The sequence below is a fragment of the Chiloscyllium punctatum genome, chromosome 44, assembly GCF_047496795.1.
Source record: "Chiloscyllium punctatum isolate Juve2018m chromosome 44, sChiPun1.3, whole genome shotgun sequence".
In the NCBI taxonomy this organism is placed as follows: domain Eukaryota; kingdom Metazoa; phylum Chordata; class Chondrichthyes; order Orectolobiformes; family Hemiscylliidae; genus Chiloscyllium; species Chiloscyllium punctatum.
The window spans coordinates 41319983-41342550 of record NC_092782.1 but is presented as its reverse complement, the minus strand read 5'-3'; the positions used below and the strand labels follow the sequence as shown (position 1 = coordinate 41342550).

General features: G+C 45.1%; 1 protein-coding gene across 8 annotated transcripts in view; it reads right to left on the bottom strand.

Annotated features, from left to right (window-relative positions):
* Positions 1 to 20218, bottom strand: part of ccdc136b (coiled-coil domain containing 136b) — an 84980-nt gene extending 64762 nt beyond the window's left edge. For 2 of the 8 annotated variants that reach the window (XM_072562747.1, XM_072562749.1), the window contains exons 1-2: positions 20043 to 20217; positions 4336 to 4408 (exon numbers count right to left, since the gene is read on the bottom strand). In XM_072562747.1, coding sequence (XP_072418848.1) covers positions 4336 to 4363 — 28 coding nt within the window. In that variant the 5' untranslated portion in view covers positions 4364 to 4408; positions 20043 to 20217. Of the gene's footprint in view, positions 1 to 4335; positions 4409 to 20042 lie in introns of all 8 variants that reach the window. The other 6 variants (XM_072562752.1, XM_072562754.1, XM_072562755.1 and 3 more) reach the window with 5 other exon arrangements.
* Positions 20219 to 22568: the final 2350 nt, after the last annotated feature.

The window sequence follows — 22568 nt, the reverse complement described above, 5'->3', positions numbered from 1 at the left end:
ACACGGCGCTCCCGACCCGGCACACGGCGCTCCCGACCCGGCACACGGCGCTCCCGACTCGGCACACGGCGCTCCCGACTCGGCACATTGTGCTCCCCACCCGGCACACTGCATTCCTCACCTGGAACAATGCACTCCTAACCCGGCACACTGCGCTCCCAACCCGGCACACTGCGCTCCCGATCTGGGAAACTATACACCCGACCCAGCACACTACACTCCCAACCGGGCACACTGCACTCCCGAACCGGCAAACTGCACACCCGACCCGGCACACTACACTCCTGACCCGGCACACTACACTCCTGACCCGGCACACTACACTCTCAACCCGGCACACTACACTCTCAACCCGGCACACTGCACTCCCCACCCGGCACACTGCATTCCTCACCTGGAACAATGCACTCCCAACCCGGCACACTGCGCTCCCGATCCGGGAAACTATACACCCGACCTAGCACACTACACTCCCAACCTGGCACACTGCACTCCCGAACTGGCAAACTGCACACCCGACCCGGCACACTACACTCCTGACCCGGCACACTGCACTGCCAACCTGGCACACTGCACTCCCGACCCGGCACACTGCACTCCCGACCCAGCACACTGCACTCCCGACCCGGCAAACGGCACTCCCGACCCGGCAAACGGCACTCCCGACCCGGCAAACGGCACCGCCGACCCGGCACACTGCACCGCCGACCCGGCACACTGCACCGCCGACCCGGCACTCTGCACTCCCGACCCGGCACACGGCACTCCCGACCCGGCACACGGCACTCCCGACCCGCCACACTGCACTCCCGACCCGACACACTGCACTCCCGACCCACCAAACTGCACTCCCAACCCGGCACACGGCATTCCTCACCTGGAACAATGCACTCCCAGCCCGGCACACTGCGCTCCCGATCCGGGAAACTATACACCCGACCCGGCACACTGCACTCCCGACCCGGCAAACTGCACACCCGACCCGGCAAACTGCACACCCGACCCGGCACATTACACTCCTGACTCGGCACACTACAATCCTGACCCGGCACACTGCACTCCTGACCCGGCACACTGCACTCCTGACCCGGCACACTGCACTCCTGACCCGGCACACTGCACTCCTGACCCGGCACACTGCACTGCCGACCCAGCACACTGCACTGCCGACCCAGCACACTGCACTGCCGACCCAGCACACTGCAATTCTGACCTGGCACACTGCACTCCCGACCCGGCACACTGCACTGCCGACCCGGCACACTGCACTGCCGACCCGGCACACTACACCGCCGACCCAGTACACTACACTGCCGACCCGGCACACTGCACTGCCGACCCGGCACACTGCACTGCCGACCCGGCACACTACACTGCCGACCCGGCACACTGCACTGCCGACCCGGCACACTACACTGCCGACCCAGCACACTGCACTCCCGACCCGCCACACTGCACTCCCGACCCAACAAACTGTACACCCAACCTGGCACTCTGCACTCCCGACCCGGCACTCTGCGCTCCCAACCCGGCATATTGCGTTCCCCACCTGGCACATTGCGCTCCCCACCCGGCACACTGCATTCCTCACCTGGAACAATGCACTCCTAACCCGGCACACTGCGCTCCCAACCCGGCACACGGCACTCCCAACCCGGCATATTGCGTTCCCCACCTGGCACATTGTGCTCCCCACCCGGCACACTGCATTCCTCACCTGGAACAATGCACTCCTAACCCGGCACACTGCGCTCCCAACCCGGCACACTGCGCTCCTGATCCGGGAAACTATACACCCGACCCAGCACACTACACTCCCAACCCGGCACACTGCACTCCTCACCTGGAACAATGCACTCCTAACCCAGCACACTGTGCTCCCAACCCGGCACACTGCGCTCCCAGCCCGGCACGCTGCGCTCCCGATCCGGGAAACTATACACCCGACCCAGCACACTACACTCCCAACCGGGCACACTGCGCTCCCAACCGGGCACACTGCGCTCCCAGCCTGGCACGCTTCGCTCCCAGCCCGGCACGCTGCTCTCCCAGCCCGGCACGCTGCTCTCCCAGCCCGGCACGCTGCGCTCCCAGCCCGGCACGCTGCGCTCCCAGCCCGGCACGCTGCGCTCCCAGCCCGGCACGCTGCTCTCCCAGCCCGGCACGCTGCGCTCCCAGCCCGGCACGCTGCTCTCCCAGCCTGGCACGCTGCTCTCCCAGCCTGGCACACTGCTCTCCCAGCCCGGAACACTGCTCTCCCAACCCGGCACGCTGCGCTCCCGATCCGGCACACTGCGCTCCCGATCCGGGAAACTATACACCCGACCCAGCACACTACACTCCCAACCCGGCACATTGCGCTCCCCACCTGGCACACTGCATTCCTCACCTGGAACAATGCACTCCTAACCCAGCACACTGTGCTCTCAACCCGGCACACGGCACTCCCAACCCGGCACACTGTGCTCCCAACCCGGCACACTGCGCTCCCGATCCGGGAAACTATACACCCGACCCAGCACACTACACTCCCAACCCAGCACACTGCGCTTCCAGCCCGGCACGCTGCGCTCCCAACCTGGCACACTGCGCTCCCAACCTGGCAATCTGCGCTACCAACCTGGCACACGGCACATACAACCCGGCACACTGCACTCCCGACCCGGCACACTGCACTCCCAACACATACACGATGCTCCCAATCCAAAAACTGCACTTCTAACCCAACACTCAGCACTCCCAATCCCAAAAATACCTACAGCACTAAGAATCAGTACCTTTATTCATTGTCCACACATTTAGCAACACAAAGGAAATACACTAAAATTCTCCACAAATAAGCATAATGAATAAAAGCTGCACTGAAAAGATTTGGAGAGATATCCCAATGTTTAGAGGGAGTGACCTGCCCACATCAGTGAATGAAGAGAGTGCGCAATAAAGAGAAAGCTGGAATCTGGTCAAACAAGGTGAATGGGTGGGGGTGTGATTTACGGCAAATTGAGATTGCAAACACTGTGGGCTGAGGTCATGGACAGACTTATGGATAAGGAGAAAGACGTTAAATGTAATGTTATGGGATAGCTCCAATTTGTGACTGGTGAACAGGACATGATGCAGTACCCAATATGTATAGCAGCGTCTATACTGGGTGAGAGGCTCTCAAGCGTGGCATGGACCTGACAAGGGCATGTACAGAAGCAGGAGGAACACATTCCATCCCCCAGGCCTGGTCAATTATTCAATATACTCACAGCTCATATGTTAGCTCCATTTGTCCATTGGAGAGTTATTTGGGATCAATTGGCAAAGGAATTGACAAGAAAAACATTTTTGTCCCAAAGTCAGTGGACATTAAGCATTTAAGAAAGGATGGGTAAAGAGCCAGATGTAAATGCAAGACTGAGGTCCTCAAAGAGGAAAGATGAAATCACAAATCCTGAAGGACAGAAGTAGATCCTTCAACCCACCCCATCATTCCTTGACAGAGCTATCCAATTAGATACATGCCCTTCCCCTCACAATTATTCTTCCCTGCAATTGTTTTCCTTTTTAAGTATCCAATTCCCTTTTGAAAGTTGTTACAGTATCTCTTTCCCAACCTATTGAGGCAACCTTTCCCAACCTTTCCCATCTCTTTCCCAACCTATTGTTTTCCGGAACACTCACTGAATGTATTTACTCACTCAGTAAATAAAATTCTCCTCATCTCCCTATTGGTTTATTGCCAATCGTTAAATCTGTGTCCTTGTTCACCTATTCTCCTTACACTAGAAACAATTTATCCCTTTCAACTTATTTCTTCAAAGCCCCTCCATCGTTTACCAAAATGCAATCACTCCTTTACATTCACTGTTCTAAGGAGAACAATTTCAGCTTCCCTACTCTCCAGAACTGAAGTCTTTGGCCCCAGTTAGCGATTGGATTATTTCAGACTAGGCTCGAAGCAGTGATTCGGAGGGGAGCGTGGGACATTCAGGCAATTTTAATACCAGTAAGCATGGAATCAGAGAAGGGGAGTTGATTGGGTGCGCGAGGGATGTAACAACTTGACAAGTTGAGCTTGGAAATGCAATGTGGGACAATAGATCCTGGTTTGCAATGGATGGGAGATGAAGGGAGCAGTCAGGGGCTGGAGCAATGGTGTGAAGGGGGGGGGGTGAGGAATGTAAGAGTAGAAACAGCTGCTTAAACTTTCACAATCTTGGAGGTGAAGAAATTGACATATTGCTGCAGAGTATGGGGGTGTGAGGGGTTGGAGGAAATACTGTCTATTCCATATTCTGATTCTATACCACACGGTTCAGTGTCTGGGAGATATCATCTGATACATACTGTGATTCTGAAGCTGGGATTCCCTCATTGGAGAGGCACAGTTGGGCTGAAGGTACAAGGCAGTTGTGAGTCACTGTTGGGGAAAATGGAAGCAAATTAGTAGAATCAGAATGCAAACAGAACTCAGGAATGGGAATGTGTATCAGTTGCATCTGCATGTGTATCTATTCCTGTGCATGTCTATGTTCATGTCTACATACATATAAAGCTAGACAGAATAGAAGCTGGAGTTAGCCATAGGGAGTTAGCCTGCTCTGCCATTAAATATAATCACGGCTGATTCTTTGTTCTCTACTTTACTCCCAATCCCTAGATCTCCTGATTTCCTTCCAGTCCAAACACTCTTCAATTTCAGACTTGATTATGTTCAACAGCCAAACATCCAGAGCTCTCTGGGATGGAGAATTACAAACATTTACAACTCTGAGTAAAGAAATGTCTCAACTCAGTCCTAATGAGCCATTCCCTTATTCTGAGACTATAACCCCTCATTCTAGACTTTCTAGCTCAGATAAACAGCCTCTCTTTTTATTATTAATTTGTGGAATATTGGCATCACTGGCTAGAGCAACATTTATTGGCCGTCTTTAATAAGCCAGAGGCAATGTCAACCACATTGCTGTGGATCTGAAGCCACATATAGGTTAGACCAGATAGGAGTTACACATTTCCTTCATTAAAGAATATTAGTGAACGAGATTTTTTGTTCCAATTGGCAGTGGTTACATAGACACCACAAGGCTAAATATTTATTCCATATTCTTATTGAAGTCAAACCCATGTCCCCAGATTATTAGTTGGCATTCTGGATTACAGTTCTAGTGTGTGATGAATTATATGTAATAATATCATTTCAAACTAGTGTTATATTTCTGTGAAGATTTAAAAATTAACTGATCAGTCGTTCCAGAACATGTACTTCCTGAAGAGTTAATGGAAGTTTGTCTATACAGTGAGGGGTTACAATCAGAGAAAGAAAACATCAAGCCATTAGCATAGCAGAAGCTAGATTGAGCAAGTTCTTTTAAAACTTAGTTCAAAAGCTTTTGGGCAATATATAGGAGACCCACTGGGGTCAGAAGCAAGTACAATCTCTCCTAGAAAAAGGGGGATTACTCAGAGTTGTAAAAAAATAAGTTACCTCACTGACAGCATTGTTTGTAGGTCAAAGAACAAGGCCTCACAGTTTGTAGGACTTGAACTGACAAAAAGTAGTTAAGTCAACCCTACAGATTGGAAAAGGAAGAAATTTCTCTGGATTTTGGTTATCTTTAAAGTGATGGTAGTAAAGAGTTCTGAGAGAGGTGGCTGAGGAAATAGCAGAGGCATTGGTTGAGATCTTTCAAGAGTCACTGGAGTCAGGGAAAGTCCCGGATGATTGGAAGATCGCTGTTGTAACCCCCTTGTTCAAGAAAGGATCAAGACAAAAGATGGAAAATTATAGGCCAACTAGCCTAACCTCGGTTGTTGGTAAAATTCTAGAATCCATCATTAAGGATGAGGTTTCTAAATTCTTAGAAGAGCAGAGTCTGATTAGAACAAGTCAACATGGATTTAGTAAGGGGAGGTCAAGCCTGACAAACCTGTTGGTATTCTTTGAAGAGGTGACAAGTAGGTTAGACCAGGGAAACCCAGTGGATGTGGTCTATCTAGACTCCAAAAGGCCTTTGATAAGGTGCCACACGGGAGGCTGCTGAGCAAGGTGAGGGCCCATGGTGTTTGAGGTGAGCTACTGGGATGGATTGAGGATTGGCTGTCTGACAGAAGGCAGAGAGTTGGGATAAAAGGTTCTTTTTTGGAATGGCAGCCGGTGACGAGCGGTGTCCCGCAGGGTTCAATGTTGGGGCCACAGCATTATATATTAATGACCTGGATGAAGGGACTGGGGGCATTCTAGCGAAGTTTGCAGATGATACGAAGTTAGGTGGACAGGCAGGTAGTACTGAGGAAGTGGGGAGGCTACAGAAGGATCTAGACAGTTTGGGAGAGTGGTCCAGGAAATAGCTGATGGAATTCAATGTGAACAAATGCGAGGTCTTGCACTTTGGAAAACAGAATACTTTCTAAATGGTGAGAAAATTCGTAAAGCCAAAGTACGAAGGGATCTGGGAGTGCTAGTCAAGGATTCTCTAAAGGTCAACATGCAGGTTGAGTCCATGATCAAGAAAGCGAATGCAATGTTGTCACTTATCTCAAGAGGGTTGGAATATAAAAGCACCATTGTGCTACTGAGACTTTATAAAGCTCTGGTTAGGCCCCATTTGGAGTACTGTGTCTAGTTTTGGTCGCCACACCTCAGGAAGGACATACTGGCAGTGAAACGTGTCCAGCGGAGATTCACACGGATGATCCCTGGAATGGTTGGTCTAACATATGAGGAACAGCTGAGGATCCTGGGATTGTATTCATTGGACTTTAGAAGATTAAGGGGAGACTTAATAGAGACGTACAAGATAATACATGGCTTGGAAAGGGTGGACACTGGGAAATTGTTTCCGTTAGGTGAGGAGACTGGGACCCATGGACACAGCCTTAGAATTAGAGGGGGTAAATTCAGAACAGAAATGCGGAGACATTTCTTCAGCCAGAGAGTGGTGGGCCTATGGAATTCATTGCCGCAGAGTGCAGTGGAGGCCGGGACGCTAAATATCTTCAAGGCAGAGATTGATAGATTCTTGTTGTCTCGAGGAATTAAGGGCTACGGGGAGAATGCGGGTAAGTGGAGTTGAAATGCCCATCAGCCATGATTGAATGGCGGAGTGGTCTCGATGGGCCGAATGGCCTTACTTCCACTCCTATGTCTTATGGTCTTATGGTATTAGGAAAAAGTTGGGATTGTGCCTTGAAATCTCTCAAACTGCGTTATGTGTAAATAGTAAATTACTGTGCTAATCTAATTTAGTTTGCTTTAATTAATTTTATTTCTTTTGTGTAAAAAAGGTTCATTGCCAAAACCAGCCCTGCAGGCCTATCTTTTAGCAGAAGACCACCATGTTATTTTTAAGAAAGCAAAATATGATCTATCAGCTCAGGTTTTATTCTGGGATCTAACTTGTCCAGTAATAACGTCAACAGGGATCATAACAAGTGACAATACCACCACACAACCACTTTCCCTAAACAGCTTGTCAGTGTCTGTCCTGTGAAACCCTGACACAATTTAAGTGTGTCAATGAGATAAATAGAGTCATAAAGATATACAGCATGGAAACAGACCCTTCAGTCCAACCCGTCCATGCCGACCAGATATCCCAATCCAATCTAGTCCCACCTGCCAGCACCCAGCCCATATCCCTCCAAACCCTTCCTATTCATACACCCATCCAGATGCCTTTTAAATGTTACAATTGTACCAGCCTCCACCACATCCTCTGGCAGCTCATTCCATACACTCACCACCCTCTGCGTGAAAAAAATTATCCCTTAGGTCTCTTTTATATCATTTCTCTCTCACCCTAAACCTATGCCCTCTAGTTCTGGGCTCCCCCACCCCAGAGAAAAGACTTTGTCTATTTATCCTATCCATGCTCCTCATGATTTTATAAACCTCTATAAGGTCCCCCCTCTGCCTCCGATGCTCCAGGGAAAACAGTCCCAGTCTATTCAACCTCTCCTTATAGCTCAAATCCTCCAACCCTGCCCACATCCTTGTAAATCTTTTCTGAACCCTTTCAAGTTTCGCAACATCCTTCCAATAGGAAGGAGAACAGAATTGCACGCAATATTCCAAATGTGGCCTCACCAATGTCCTGTACAGCTTCAACATGATCTCTCAACTCCTGTACTCAATACTCTGACCAATAACATAAAGCATACCAAATGCCTTCTTCACTATCCTATCTACCTGCGACTCCACTTTCAAGGAGCTATGAACCCGCATTCCAAGGTCTCTTTGTTCAGCAACACTCCCTAGGACCTTACCATTAAGTGTATAAGTCCTGCTAAGATTTGCTTTCCCAAAATGCAGCTCCTCACATTTATCTAAATTAAACTCCATCTTCCACTCCTCAGCCCATTGGCCCATCTGGTCCAGATCCTGTTGTAATCTGAGGTAACCTTCTTCGCTGTCCACTACACCTCCAATTTTGGTACCATCTGCAAACTTACTAACTGTACCTCTTATGCTCACATCCAAATCATTTATATAAATGTTGAAAGGCACCAATCCTTGTGACACTCCACTGGTCACAGGCCTCCAGTCTTAAAAACAACCCTCCACCACCACCCTCTGTCTTCTACCTTTAAGCCAGTTCTGTATCCAAATGGCGAGTTCTCCCTGTATTCCATGAGATCTAACCTTGATCACCAGTCTCCCATGGGGAACCTTGTCAAACGCCTTACTGAAGTCCATATAGATCACGTCTACCGCTCTGCCCTCATCAATCCTCTTTGTCACCTCTTCAAAAAACTGGTGGGAATGGAGTAAATATCTCCCCAATACCAACCTCCAACCTAATTATTTGCTTCTCTCACCACTTCTCAGGAAGGGAAAATTGCGCCCTCTGTCTTATAAAGGTGAACAACTTGGGAAGTGGCTGACAGAAAAATAGATATAAAGTCTTGCACTGATCGTTATATAAATAAAATTGACTTTATCCGTATTTAGAAAGCTGAAATAATCAACACAGCAGAGATGATCTTTCTATTTTAAATCTTTTGTGTTGTCTATAAATTTTTTGTCATGCTGGCACATACACTTGCTGTTTAAATGACAAAGTATTAAATATTCTAAAAGCTCTTTTTGTTATGTTCTGTCAAAATTTACAACAGCATAATTATGGTCCAAGTAATACATTAAGTATGATCTTGTGCAGAATGCTTGGAGTAGGTGACTAAGAAGTCTTAATCACTTTCTACAAATCTCATTTTATTTGTATTCCACATTCAACTGCAATTTACTGTATAAAGAGGTGGTGGTGATGTCAGGGTAATGGCACTGGACCAGTAATCCCGATCCTCAGGCTAATGTTCTGGGGACATGGATTCAAATCAAGACAGATGGCGAATTTGAATTCAGTTTTCAAATAACTGGAATAAAAAGCTAGTCTAATGATGACCATGTCACAAAACCCATCTAACTCACTTACATCCTTCAGGGAAGGAAATTGGCCATCCCTAACCAGTCCAGCCTACATGTGACTCCAGACTCTTAGCAATATTGTGACTTGTATGTCAGCCAGACCAGGTAAGGACGGCAGATTCTGCTAAATTCCAGAGAGTATATACTCAGTAAGGAATATCTCTCAAGAGAATAAACCTGTCAACCTAGAAATCAATCTAGTAAGCTTTTAATCACAATCTCTCAAAGGCAAGTGTATCTTTCCTTATGAACAGAAACCAAAACAATGCAGGAGTGTGCTTAACAAAGGCCTCTAAAATTGTAGCAAGATTTGTTTACTCTTATACTTCAACCAACTTGTTACAAATGCCAACAGAGCACTTTGCCTTTCTAATTGCTTGCTGTGCCTGTAACTTGTTATGTTTATTTGTACATAGGCGCCCAAATTGTTCTGAATATGAAGATTTATTAGCTTTCTGTAGTTAAAGAATACATATAATTTCTATTCTTTCTACCAACTTGGTACCTATCTTACCTTCCCACCTCACGTTTCCCTAAACCTTATTCCATCCACTCTGTTGATGCCGATTCACTTCCTTTTGCAGCCTCCATGAGCCCTCCTCACAGATTCTATTTTATGCAGCTTTAAGGTGTCAGCAAAAGGTTGGATACATTCCAGGCAATCTATTCACACGGGTTCTTCATTAATAGATTGCAAACAGGCTTCAGTGCTGATCCATGCAGCACCCCATTAGTAACAGTCTGCTAACCTGAAAAAGACATATTTATTCCCATTTTGTTTTCCGTCTTTTAAATAAACCTCCTACACATCCAAATATGCTGTCTCCATCTCATTGGGCCTATATGTTAATCAACAACCTTTGGTATGGTACATTGTCTGTGCCCTTGTAAAATCCAGATATACTATATGCACTGGTTCACCTACATATACCCTGCCAGTTACAGTACATTTTCAAAAATCTTGAGTAGATTTGTCTTTAACATGATTTTCCTTTTATAAAATCACATTGACTCCACCAAAATACATTATGATTTTCTAAGCACTTTGTTCCCAGTTTCTTAATAATAGTTTCCATCATTTTCCCAAGGACTGATGTCAAGCAACTGGTCTGTAATTCCCTGTTCTCCCTTTCTTCTTTCTTGAATTGCGATATAAGATTTATAGCCTTCCAATCCACAAGAACAATTTGATATGTAGTGAATCCTAAAAGATCGGAAGTAATGCATCCACTTTCTCTGCAGCCACCTTTTTATAGAATCCAAAGATGTAGGCCAATAGGTCCAGGGGATTTGCCAATTTTCAGTAAAATTAATTTTCTAGTGCTTTTCCTTTACTAGTACCAATTACTTTAAATTCCTATTTCATTAGACCATTGTTTGTATTACATATTAGTATATTCTACTGTGAAGAAAGTACAAAATGTTTAACATCTCTGCCGTTTCTTTATTCCCTGTTTGCTACCATCTCTACCTCTAAGTGACTTGGGTTTATTTTTGTTATGCTACTCCTTTTAACAACTCTATTACATTCAGGTTTTTTTTAAGATTAGATTTCCTACTGTGTGGAAACAGGGTCTTCGGCCCAACAAGTCCGCACAGACCCTCCGAAGAGCTATTCACCCATACCCCTACACCTAACACTACCGGCAATTTAACATGGCCAGTTCACCTAGTGTACAACTGGAGACTGTAATAATATAACAATTCCAATATAATTAACTTTGCTTTGTGTAACAGTAATTCATCAAAGTTAACATCTGCAGCCACTCTGTTTGATTGAGATTGAAAATTGGCTGAAAAGATCCATTTTATATGCTGAGATCTCAGGAAACCATGTAAAGATAGTTCCAGCCACCAGCTTCAGTGCAATTGACTGTGAACTGAAGATGAGAGTTGGGTTTTCTCTCTGAACTGAAGAGTTGCAGAGAGAACCTGCTGAGAAAGCCTCTCATTTCTCTCAAAAAGGCAGTTTTCAAGCTTCATGCCATTATAGGAAAGGGGTGTTTAACACCCTGAAGCTGCTCTACCTGCCAAATCCAACTACAAAGGCAAATTACAACCATTTGATTGCATAAGACATCACAATGCTGAATAGAACTTCAAGTTTTAATCCTGCATAAAAAAATCTTGAAGGAAGCTGGGTCTGCATCAGTCTTAGAGACTGACCTTACTTTTACCTTAATAAGCAGCTTTAATGCTTACTTACTTCCAATCATTGCATCGGCATTTTAGCTGATAACTTTATCTTTACTCATTAAAGTAACTTTCAGCAATGGTCGTATAATAAGTTAACTTTTTGTCTTGTTCAAAACGTTAAGTTATGCTGCTGTTTATTTTAAGATTGAAATACTCAAAAATGAAAAAGACACTTAAAACAAGTATGTAACACTACTCTAGAGATATGTCTGGTGTGGTCATGACATCCTTTGCTGGTATTTAAAATTCTCCCAATCCTTAGGACTACTACCCTTCCTGGCAATAATTTGAGGTCCTTGTAATTTAATACTATCCTTAACCCGAATATTGCTGAAAAAGTAAATATTTGTTAATGTGTTCTGTTTCAGCAATACTCAGGTTCTGTACTACCAAACAACCATCGTAAACCTCTTCTGGTAATTATAGATGAAAACCTTTCTCAATGGAATGTTGATTAATTGGGAATTATAATATTATCAAATTTCCACCATTACTATTTGAGACCTTTTAATCTCTTCTCCCAATATACTTTAGACAGCTCATTCTTCATTTCCAGTTAATTGACTTTATTTTAAGTTCAATACTCTAATTCCAAACTTGTGGAAAATCATTTTCAATACAAAGCCCTATCATTTTATGGTCAGGGTTTCTTACAGAATCCTGTACTGTGAGATTACTCATTATCCCTGTCTCATTATATAAAAAAAGACCTAATATCATCTCATGGAACTGGTTAGTTCCATGACATATTGTTCCAGCAAACTTTTGAATGTATTCCATGAACTTATCTTCCAAAGATTTTCTGAAGATTAAAGTCCTCTGCAATTATTATGTTGCCTTTATTACAAGATCTTCTTATCATTGAATTCATACTCTGCCCAGGATTAATACTTTTCAGGAGTCTTCAAATTGTGTATTTGAGTGTTTCATATTCTGCACCCTAGACCTTATTTTCACTAAACTGCTAAGACCATCAAACATAGGAGCAGAAATTAGGCCATTCAGCCCATTGTGTCTGCTCTGCCATTCAATCATGGCTGATAAGTTTCTCAACCCCATTCTCCCGCTTTCTCCCCTTGACACTCAAGGACTTATCTATCTCCATCTTAAATATACTCAATGATCTGACATCTACAGCCTTCTATGGCATTGAATTCCATAGATTCTCCACTCTCTGGCTGAAGAAGTTTCTCCTTACCTCTGTTCTAAAAGGTCTTACCTTTACTCTCAGGCTGTGCCCTTGGGTCCTAGTCTCTCCTACCAATGGAAACATCTTCCTGACATCTACTCTGTCCAGGCCATTCAGTATTCTGTACATTTCAAATAAATCACCTTCATCCTTCTAAACTCTATTGTGTATAGACCCAGAGGCTTCAAAGTCCCTCATATGTTAAGCTTCTCATTCCTGGGACCATTCTCGTGAACCTCCTCTGAATACCCTCCAGGGCCAAGTCATCCTTCCTGAGATATGGGGATCAAAACTGTGCACAATACTCCAAATCTGACCAGAGCCTTATAGAGCCTCAGAAGTACATCCCTGTTTTTATCTTCAAGTCCTCTCAAAATAAATGCTATTATTGCATTTGCCTTCCTAACTACTGACTCAACCTGCAAGTTTACCTTGAGAGAATCCTGGACTAAAACTCCCAAGTCTCTTTGCACTTCAGACTTCTGAATCTTCTCCCCATTTAGAAAATAGTTCATGCCTCTATTCTTCCTACCAAAATGCATGACCCCACACTTTCCCATTTTGTATTCCATCTGCTACTTCTTCGCCCACTCTCTTAACCTGTCAAAATCCTTCTGCAGCCTCCCCGCCTCCTTAGTGCTACTTGTCCCTCTATCTATCTTTGTATCATCTGCAAACTTAGCCAGAATGCCCTTGATCCCTTCATCTAGATCGTTAATGTATCTTGCTCCTGTATTCGCTGATATTGTTAATAGTTTTCTCTTTTCAATTACTTTCAATATGTCCTTCAAATGTATTATAATGCATCTTCTATACAAAAGCCTTGGCTTCTCTGATCTCTTTTAAACCACTACCACATTCTCAAATTATTTAAATTTTTCATTTATATGTAATTATAAGTTCAACTGTTAGATGTATTAGGGGTGCCAATAACTAACAGACATTAGGACGATCAATTAGGTTACCAAGGAAACAGCTCAAGGAAAGATGGAGGTTAAAATTGAAGACAGAAGACAATTGAAGGTACAAGGACAACCCATAGAGGAGATTGTAAAGGCAAAGCACAGCCTACATTACAGCACAGAAGTTGTTGTTCAGTCCATCATGCAAGTCAACTCTGCAAGAAAACATGAGCTAGTTGCACTTTCACACCTTTTTCTTTAGCCCAGCTTTTTTTTATTTTAGGAGCTTATCTGATTACCTCCTGAAAGCCACAACTGAATCTGTCTCCACCAAACCGCATTCCATATCGTAACCAGTCACTATGTGAACAGATTTACCTCACGTTCTTGTTAGTTGCCCTGACAATTATTTTAAATCTAGATCTGCTGATTCTCAACTCCAGTGCCAAAGGGAACAGTTTCTCCCAACCTACTCTGTCAAGACCCCCATGTGTTGAATATCTTTTTCAATTTTCATCTTAATCTTTACTAAGCAGAATAGTCCCACCTTTTTGAATCTATCCATGTAACTGAAGCCCCTCATATCTGGAACCGTGCTTGTAAATCTTTTCTGCACTTTCTGGGAACTGAATATCTATGAGCATTCAGTTTTTAGGAAGGACAGACAAAGAAGAAAAGGGGGCAGAGTGGCATTGCTGGTTATAGAAAACATTAATGCAATAGTGAGGAAGGAAATGGGGTCTGTGTGGGTAGAGATATCAAGGAGCTGAGAACGATAATCAGGATTGTATATAGACCTCCAAACCATAGTGTTAATGTTGGGGAAGGCATTAAATAGGAACTTATATTCACAAGTAATAAAGGTACAACCTCTAATTAGATTAGATTACTTACAGTGTGGAAACAGGCCCTTCGGCCCAACAAGTCCACACCGCCCCGCCGAAGCGCAACCCACCCATACCCCTACATCTACCCCTTTCCTAACACTACGGGCAATTTAGCATGGCCAATTCACCTAACCCGCACATCTTTGGAGTGTGGGAGGAAACCGGAGCACCCGGAGGAAACCCAAGCAGACACGGGGAGAATGTGCAAACTCCACACAGAGAGTCACCTGAGGCGGGAATTGAACCCGGGTCTCTGGCGCTGTGAGGCAGCAGTGCTAACCACTGTGCCACCCAATTATGAATACCTTTAAGCTGCATGTAAATTGAGCAAATCACATCAGTAAAAAAATGCCATAATGGAGGAATTTCTGGAGTGTGTACAAGATGGTTTTCTGGATCAGTACATTTAGAAATAAATTAGAGAATAGACTTTCCAAGACTGGGGTGTAATGTAATGAGAAAGGAATAATTGGCAATCTAGTTGTGCAAGGGTCTGTGGGAAGAGAGACCATAATTTGATAGAATTCTCAGTTTGATGTCATTGATTCTAAAACCAAGGTCCTGAATCAAAATGAAGGAAACTACAATCATATAAGATGTGAGCGACTATGATAAATTTGGGCAACATCACCTAAAGAGATGATGATGGATAGACAATGGCGAACATTTAAAGAGCATTTGGAGAAACTGCAACAATTGCTCATTCCTGTCCAGCAGAAAAATAAAATGGGAAAGGTGGCCCAATGATGGCTAACAAGAGAAATTTGGAATAGTAATAGATCCAAGGAAAGGCCATACAAATTGGCCAAAATGAGCAGCAGACCTGAGGATTGGGAGCAGGTTAAATTTTAGCAATGGAATATAAAGGGATTGATCAAGAGGGGGGAAAATAGAAAATCTAGACGAGTTGGACTGAAGGGTCTGTTTCCGTTCTGCACATCTCTATCACTCTATAAAACGAGTGTAAACCTGTGGGAAACTAACAAACTGATTGCAAACGTTTCTATTGGTATGTGAAGAGAAAAAGATTGGTGACGACAAATATAGGTCATTTACAATCAAAACAAGCAAGGTTATAATGGGGAACAAAGAGATCAATTAAATACATATTTTAGTTCTGTCTTCAGAAAGGGGGTCACGAAAGTGTCCCAAGAATGTTGGGGAACACATGGTCCAGTAAGAGGAAGGAACTGAAGGAAAGCAGTATTAGTATGGGGTCATTAATGGGATTAAAGGCCAATAAATCCTTAGAGCCCAATTATCTGCATCCCAGTATATTCCTGGCCCTAGACATGGTGGATGCATTAGTGGTAATCTTTCAAGAATCAATAGACAATGGAACAGTTCCTATGGATTGGAGGGTAGGAAAATGTAACCCCACTATTTAAAAAAGGAGGTAAAAAGAAAACAGCGAATTATAGACCAATTAATTTGGCATCAGTAACAGAGAAAATGCTAGAATCCATTATAAAGATTTAAGAGCAGAGCACTTGAAAGACTAACAGGACTGGACAGTCAGCATGGATTTATAAAAGGGAAATCACATTTGATAAATCTACGGAATTTTTAAAGTATGGAGCTATCATAGTTGATAAGGGGATGTGATTTCTTTGGACTTTCAGAAGGTCTTCAGTAAGGCAGACCTAGAGGAACTCGTGGTGCAGTGGTAGTATCTGTACCTCTGGACCATGCGGCTCAGGTTCAAGCTCCACCTGGTCTGGTAGTGTATGATAGCTCCTCTGAACACGGTGTAAAGCTGACCAAGAAGAGCTCTTGTAGCGGAGTGTTAGTGTCCTTGTCTCTGCAAGTTCAATTCCCACCTCCACCAGAGGTGTTAACAGGATGATTTTTTTTAAAAAAGCAAACCCAGGGTTCTCCTATTGTGCAATGGTTGTGTCCCTATCTCTGAACCATAGGATTTCATTCCAAGTTCCACCTGCACCAGGGGTGTGTAATACCTCTGAACAGATTGATTAGAGAAGCAGACCCAGAAGGTTCTTGTGGCACAGTGGCAGTGTTCCTGCCTCTGAGCCAGGAGGCCCAGTTTCAGGTCCCACTAGCTCCAGAGATACATAATAACATATCTGCTCAGGTTGACTCTTAAAAGGTAAATCCCAAAGAGGCCTTTCCCTGTTGACAATTCCCTTCACCTCCTACTAAGAGCCAATTTTAAAAAAGGCTCAGTTTCTAATTGGCTACACAAATGATTTACTGGTGGTGGTTAATTGTTGAAAGAAAAAAAAAGGTCATTACTGGTGGTGGTTAATTGTTAAAAGAAAACAAAAGGTCATGGCAATTTGGTGATGGGAAGATTGTTTGAATATGTGTAAGAGCACTTCTGGATGGTTAAAGAATAAGCAAGCCCAGGTACTATGGGCATTTAGCTCAGATGGTTAGAGCATGGTTCATCTAGTACTCACAATCATCAGTTCAATCCTCATACTGGCTTCCAATCAAGACTTCAATACAAGAAATAAAATAAAGCAGATGTGGGCACTGTAGCAGGCAGAGTACTTTTTTTTCCCCATTCAACACTATTTTGATTTAGCCCCTTCCCACTCTCCCTAACCTTATGAAAGTTTGCATTGCCCAAAATGGACTTTGCATGTAAATATTCAATTGGCCATATGGGTGATTTACTAGCAGCAATTAACAGTTACAAACAAAAAACATCACAATGACTTGGTGATGGGGGAAAAAAAACTGGTTTAGTTGTGTGTGATAACACTTCTACATACCAGAGAAAAAGAAAACAGAACAAGAAAATGTAAAGCAGAACCAGCTCTCCTGACCTTTGATGGTTTGCTTTGCCCTTAATGGGCTTTGCATGTAAAGTACTCAGTTGGAAACATTGGTGATTTACTGGTGGTGATTAATAGAAGGAAAAAAACTACCACAGCTGTTTTGATGATGGAAAACAAAAAAACTGTTCAGTTGTGTGTAATAACACTTCTAGATGTAGAAAAATCTTACAGCAGACCCAAGGAAGTATCTGGCTGTCCTGGGCTGAGACTTGCCTCTGCACACTGTAGGGAACCTAATCTAATCTATACCACAAGTAGTGGCTCTAATTTGATGTTCAACAATAAATGGTGTTCCTTTCCAATTGGGCTTCCTGAGTTGTTACACAGCCTATTGTTTGGGGATCATGGGTTTGAATCCTGCTATGGTAATAATAAAATTCAATTCAATAAAAGTCTGGAATTGAGCTGGTCAAATGGTAACCATATGACCATTGTCACTAAAAACCCACCTAGTTTACTAATGTCTTTTAAGGAAGGAAATCTATCATCACTACCAATCTGGCCGGCATGTGACTCCAAACACACAGCAATGTGATTGACTCTTATCTGCCCTGTAACATGGCTTGAGCAACCCTGTTAGATCAAGGAACAATTAGGGATGGGCAATAAATGCTGGTCCAGCGAGGGATACCCACATCCCAGGAACAATTTTATTTAAACTCCAGTTGAGGCCAAATCAGTGTTTTTGAAGCATTAATTATAGCTTCCTTGCTTTTGTATTCAGCTTGGGGTTGCAGTGTGAAGACTAGGAAAGATTGAGGAATACAGGAGTGGGAGGAGGAGACAGCAGGAAGCCTTGGGCCCCCTGTGACTTGGCAGACAGCTGGAGATTTCATGTGCAGCCTCCTGTAGTTGAGCTGCCTCCAGATTTTGTGAAGTCGGTGGCCAATCACCAGCCCCGTTCAGTGCATGCAGATTCCATGTCCTGTTGCTGGGTGACAATCTATTCTCTGCATTGACGAGTTCTGAGTAATACCATCACCATAGTAACAACTGAGGAGGGTTTATTATCACAGTCAAGGTGCCGACAGCCTTCTCTACAGGAGAGGCCCCTTTAAACCAGGCAGCAACCTGCTACAAACAACTTCAATTAGAAACACTGCAATTTGGGGCCATTCAAACCCAGACCGGGAGGGGAACAGCCACGATCTCAGAGCCAAAATCAAGACTATTTCATCCAAACAGATCGAGATGGTGAACAAACATCACTGGTCCCCACTTCTTGACCTCCAGCACGTCTCCCTTTCCTCTAAATGTACTGACTCTCTCTCCCTCTTTCCCCTGAAGGTGCTGACTCTTTCTCTCTCTCTCTCTCTTCAGAGGATGTTGACTCTCTCTCTCTCTCTCCTGAAGATGCTGATTCTCTCCCCCTCTCTCTCCTGAAGAAGCTGACATTCTCTCTCTTTCCTGAAGACTCACAATTTATGAACGATGTATTTTACAAACATTTAAATCTTTAAGACTATACAGATCAGAACTTGCTTGGGTGGTTCAGCTTGTGAATGCAAAGCCAGTGTAGTTTGTAACCATACCCCAGTGAGAGTCAGTGTGTGTGGGACTGTACTCCAGTGAGTCAGTGTGTGTGGGATTATACCCCAGTGAGAGTCAGTGTGTGTGTGGGACTATACCCCAGTGAGAGTCAGTGTGTGTGGGATTGTACCCCAGTGAGAGTCAGTATGTGGGGACTGTACCCCAGTGAGAGTCAATGTCTTGTGGAACTGTACCCCAGTGACAGTCAGTGTGTGTGGGACTGTACCTCAATGAGAGTCAGTGTCTTGTGGGACTGTACCTCAGTGAGAGTCATATCTTGTGGAACTGTACCCCAGTAAGAGTCAGTGTGTGTGGGTCTGTACCCCAGGGAGGGTCAGTGTGTGTGGGACTGTACCCCAGTGAGAGTCAGTGTGTATGGGACCTACCCCAGGGAGAGTCAGTGTGTGTGGGACTGTACCCCAGAGAGGGTCAGTGTATGTGGAATTGTATCCCAGTGTGAGTCATTGTGTGTGGGACTGTACCCCAGTGAGAGTCAGTGTGTGGGGGACTGTACCCCAGGGAGGGTCAGTGTGTGTGGGATTGTACCCCACTGGGGCACAATCCCACACACACTGACTCTCACTGGGGTATAGTCCCCCACACACTGACTCTCACTGGGGTACAGTCCCACACACACCGACTCTCACTGGGGTATAGTCCCCCACACACTGACTCTCACTGGGATACAGTGTGAGTCAGTGCCTTGTGGAACTATATCTCAGTGAGAGTCAGTGTTTGTAGAACTGTACCCCAGTGTGACTCAAGGTTTTTCGGGATCTCCTGTGGGAAAGTCACATTAAATGAGCCTGGTTCTGCAGTTGTTATTGGGGTGTTTATGACACCGGGTTCCTGAAACAGTGAAACAAATGTAAAGACTGAACCCTCTCCTTAACTGGGAGAACATCGCAACCCACAGCAACTAACCTTCCCCCTTCAATACTGCAACATCCAAAAAAAAATGCAGTGCAGGAATTAAGGATTTTAGACAAGTCATTGTTGTTTGTGTCTTTTCTATATTGTTAAATCGCTTGCACTGTTAACGACTGGATCAGACATGCAGAAACTGGGTGAGAGACACACCGCACACGCGAGTCAAGCGCAGATTAAAATAATTCTCACCCGCCTTCAAGGTAGACATTGTCGGTGGGACAGGAGTGGGCTCCCCTCACACATACACACACCAGCTGCTTCTCGCCTCTACCTCTCACTCCAAGTGACAAATCTCTTCCGTGCAGGTTAGGAACTCGGGCACATTTTTTTGCTAATTTCCCGAGCATGCTCAGAGAGTTTGAGGAGATGAAGGCTTCCCACCACCGAGCTATTTTTGGAAGCCAGTTTGTCATCATTGTGCCAAGAGCCGCCGGCAGTGCTGGGGATGGAGCTGAGTGACACAGCGCTACAGCACAGTGCTCCCAGGACCAGCAAGACAATGGGCAGGCCAGCCCCCTGAGGAGATATCGCCCACACTGCCACCTCAACTCCCTCCCCTCCTTGTGGACCCTCAAGTTGAGTGAGAGAGACCACCTCATATCCCAATGGATATTTCTATACATACTGACTCTCATGGGGTATAGTTACACAGACACTGGCCCTCCCTGGGGTACAGTCCCACACACTGACTCTCACTGGAGTACAGTTCTACAGACACTGACTCTCACTGGGGTCCAGTCCCACACACTGACCCTTCCTGGGGTACAGTCCCACACACTGACTCTCACTGGAGTACAGTTCTACAGACACTGACTCTCACTGGGGTACAGTCCCACACACTGGCCCTCCCTGGGGTACAGTCCCACACACTGACTCTCACTGGAGTACAGTTCTACAGACACTGACCCTTCCTGGGGTACAGTCCCACACTGACTCTCACTGGAGTACAGTTCTACAGACACTGATTCTCACTGGGGTCCAGTCCCACACACTGACCCTTCCTGGGGTACAGTCCCACACACTGACTCTCACTGGAGTACAGTTCTACAGACACTGACTCTCACTGGGGTCCAGTCCCACACACTGACCCTTCCTGGGGTACAGTCCCACACACTGACTCTCACTGGAGTACAGTTCTACAGACACTGACCCTCCCTGGGGTACAGTCCCACACACTGACCCTTCCTGGGGTACAGTCCCACACACTGACTCTCACTGGAGTACAGTTCTACAGACACTGACCCTCCCTGGGGTACAGTCCCACACTGACTCTCACTGGAGTACAGTTCTACAGACACTGACCCTCCCTGGGGTACAGTCCCACACACTGACTCTCACTGGAGTACAGTTCTACAGACACTGACCCTCCCTGGGGTACAGTCCCACACTGACTCTCACTGGAGTACAGTTCTACAGACACTGACCCTCCCTGGGGTACAGTCCCACACTGACTCTCACTGGAGTACAGTTCTACAGACACTGACTCTCACTGGGGTCTGGTTACAAACTGCACAACAATGACCTGTCTAAAATCCTTAATTCCTGCACTGCATTTTTTTGGATGTTGCAGTATTGAAGGGGGAAGGTTAGTTGCTGTGGGTTGCGATGTCCTCCCAGTTAGTCGCTGAGGGTTCAGTCTTTACATTTGTTTCACTGTTTCAGGAACCCGGTGTCATAAACTCCCCAATAACAACCGCAGAACCAGGCTCATTTAATTTGACTTTCCCACAGGAGATCCCGAAAAACCTTGAGTCACACTGGGGTACAGTTCTACAAACACTGACTCTCACTGAGATACAGTTCCACAAGACACTGACCCTCCCTGGGGTACAGTTCCACACACACTGACCCTCCCTGGGGTACAGTCCCACACAGACACAGAAGGAGTGTGCAATCCCCACACAGATAACCGCCCAAGGGTGGAGTCAAACCCGGGTCCCTGGCACTGTGAGCCACCATGCTTCCCCTACATGATAACATGAGGGATGAGGTGGATAAATTGGGTAAAGGAGCCAAGCAACAAGCTGCTTCCTGTCGCAATCTCCTGGGCACCCTCTGAACCTTTTACAGCTTTCTGAAAGTGTGGTTACTGAATTGGATACAATTCTCCAGCTGAGGCAAAGTCAGTGATTTATACATGATTAGCATCCTCACGTCTCTGCAATATTAGAAAAAAACATTTGTGTGCTTTGTAGACAATGAAGTAATTACTGCAGTAGTCACTGTTGTAATCTAGGAAGTGCAGCAGCTAATTTTGCATTGTAGCATACTCTAACACACAATGTGATAATGACCATAAAATCTGTCTTACTATGTTGACAGAGGGATAAGTAACTCTCCTGCTCGCCTTGAACTCATGTCATTGGATCTTTGCTTACCAGAACAGGCCAATGGGTGCTTCAACATCTCACCAAAAAAGGTGACACTTCTCCCAATGCAGTACTCTCAGAACTGAACCGAAGTGTCAGCCTTGATGATTGTCCTGTGTTTTTGGAATGACAATTCAACTCTGAGGGCAAAAGTGCTAACAAAGAAGCCATAGCTGACTTTATTAATAAAGGCAAGGGTAACCTTTTCGCACACATCATAACCTGTGTTAGGTATTCATGGACATCATCATTACCCCAGGTCACCCAAGGACGTATCTAATTTTGAAATTGCAACAGGTTTTTTTTTTAAAGAGGGCTGATACAGTGAAAATTAGATGCCTCTTCT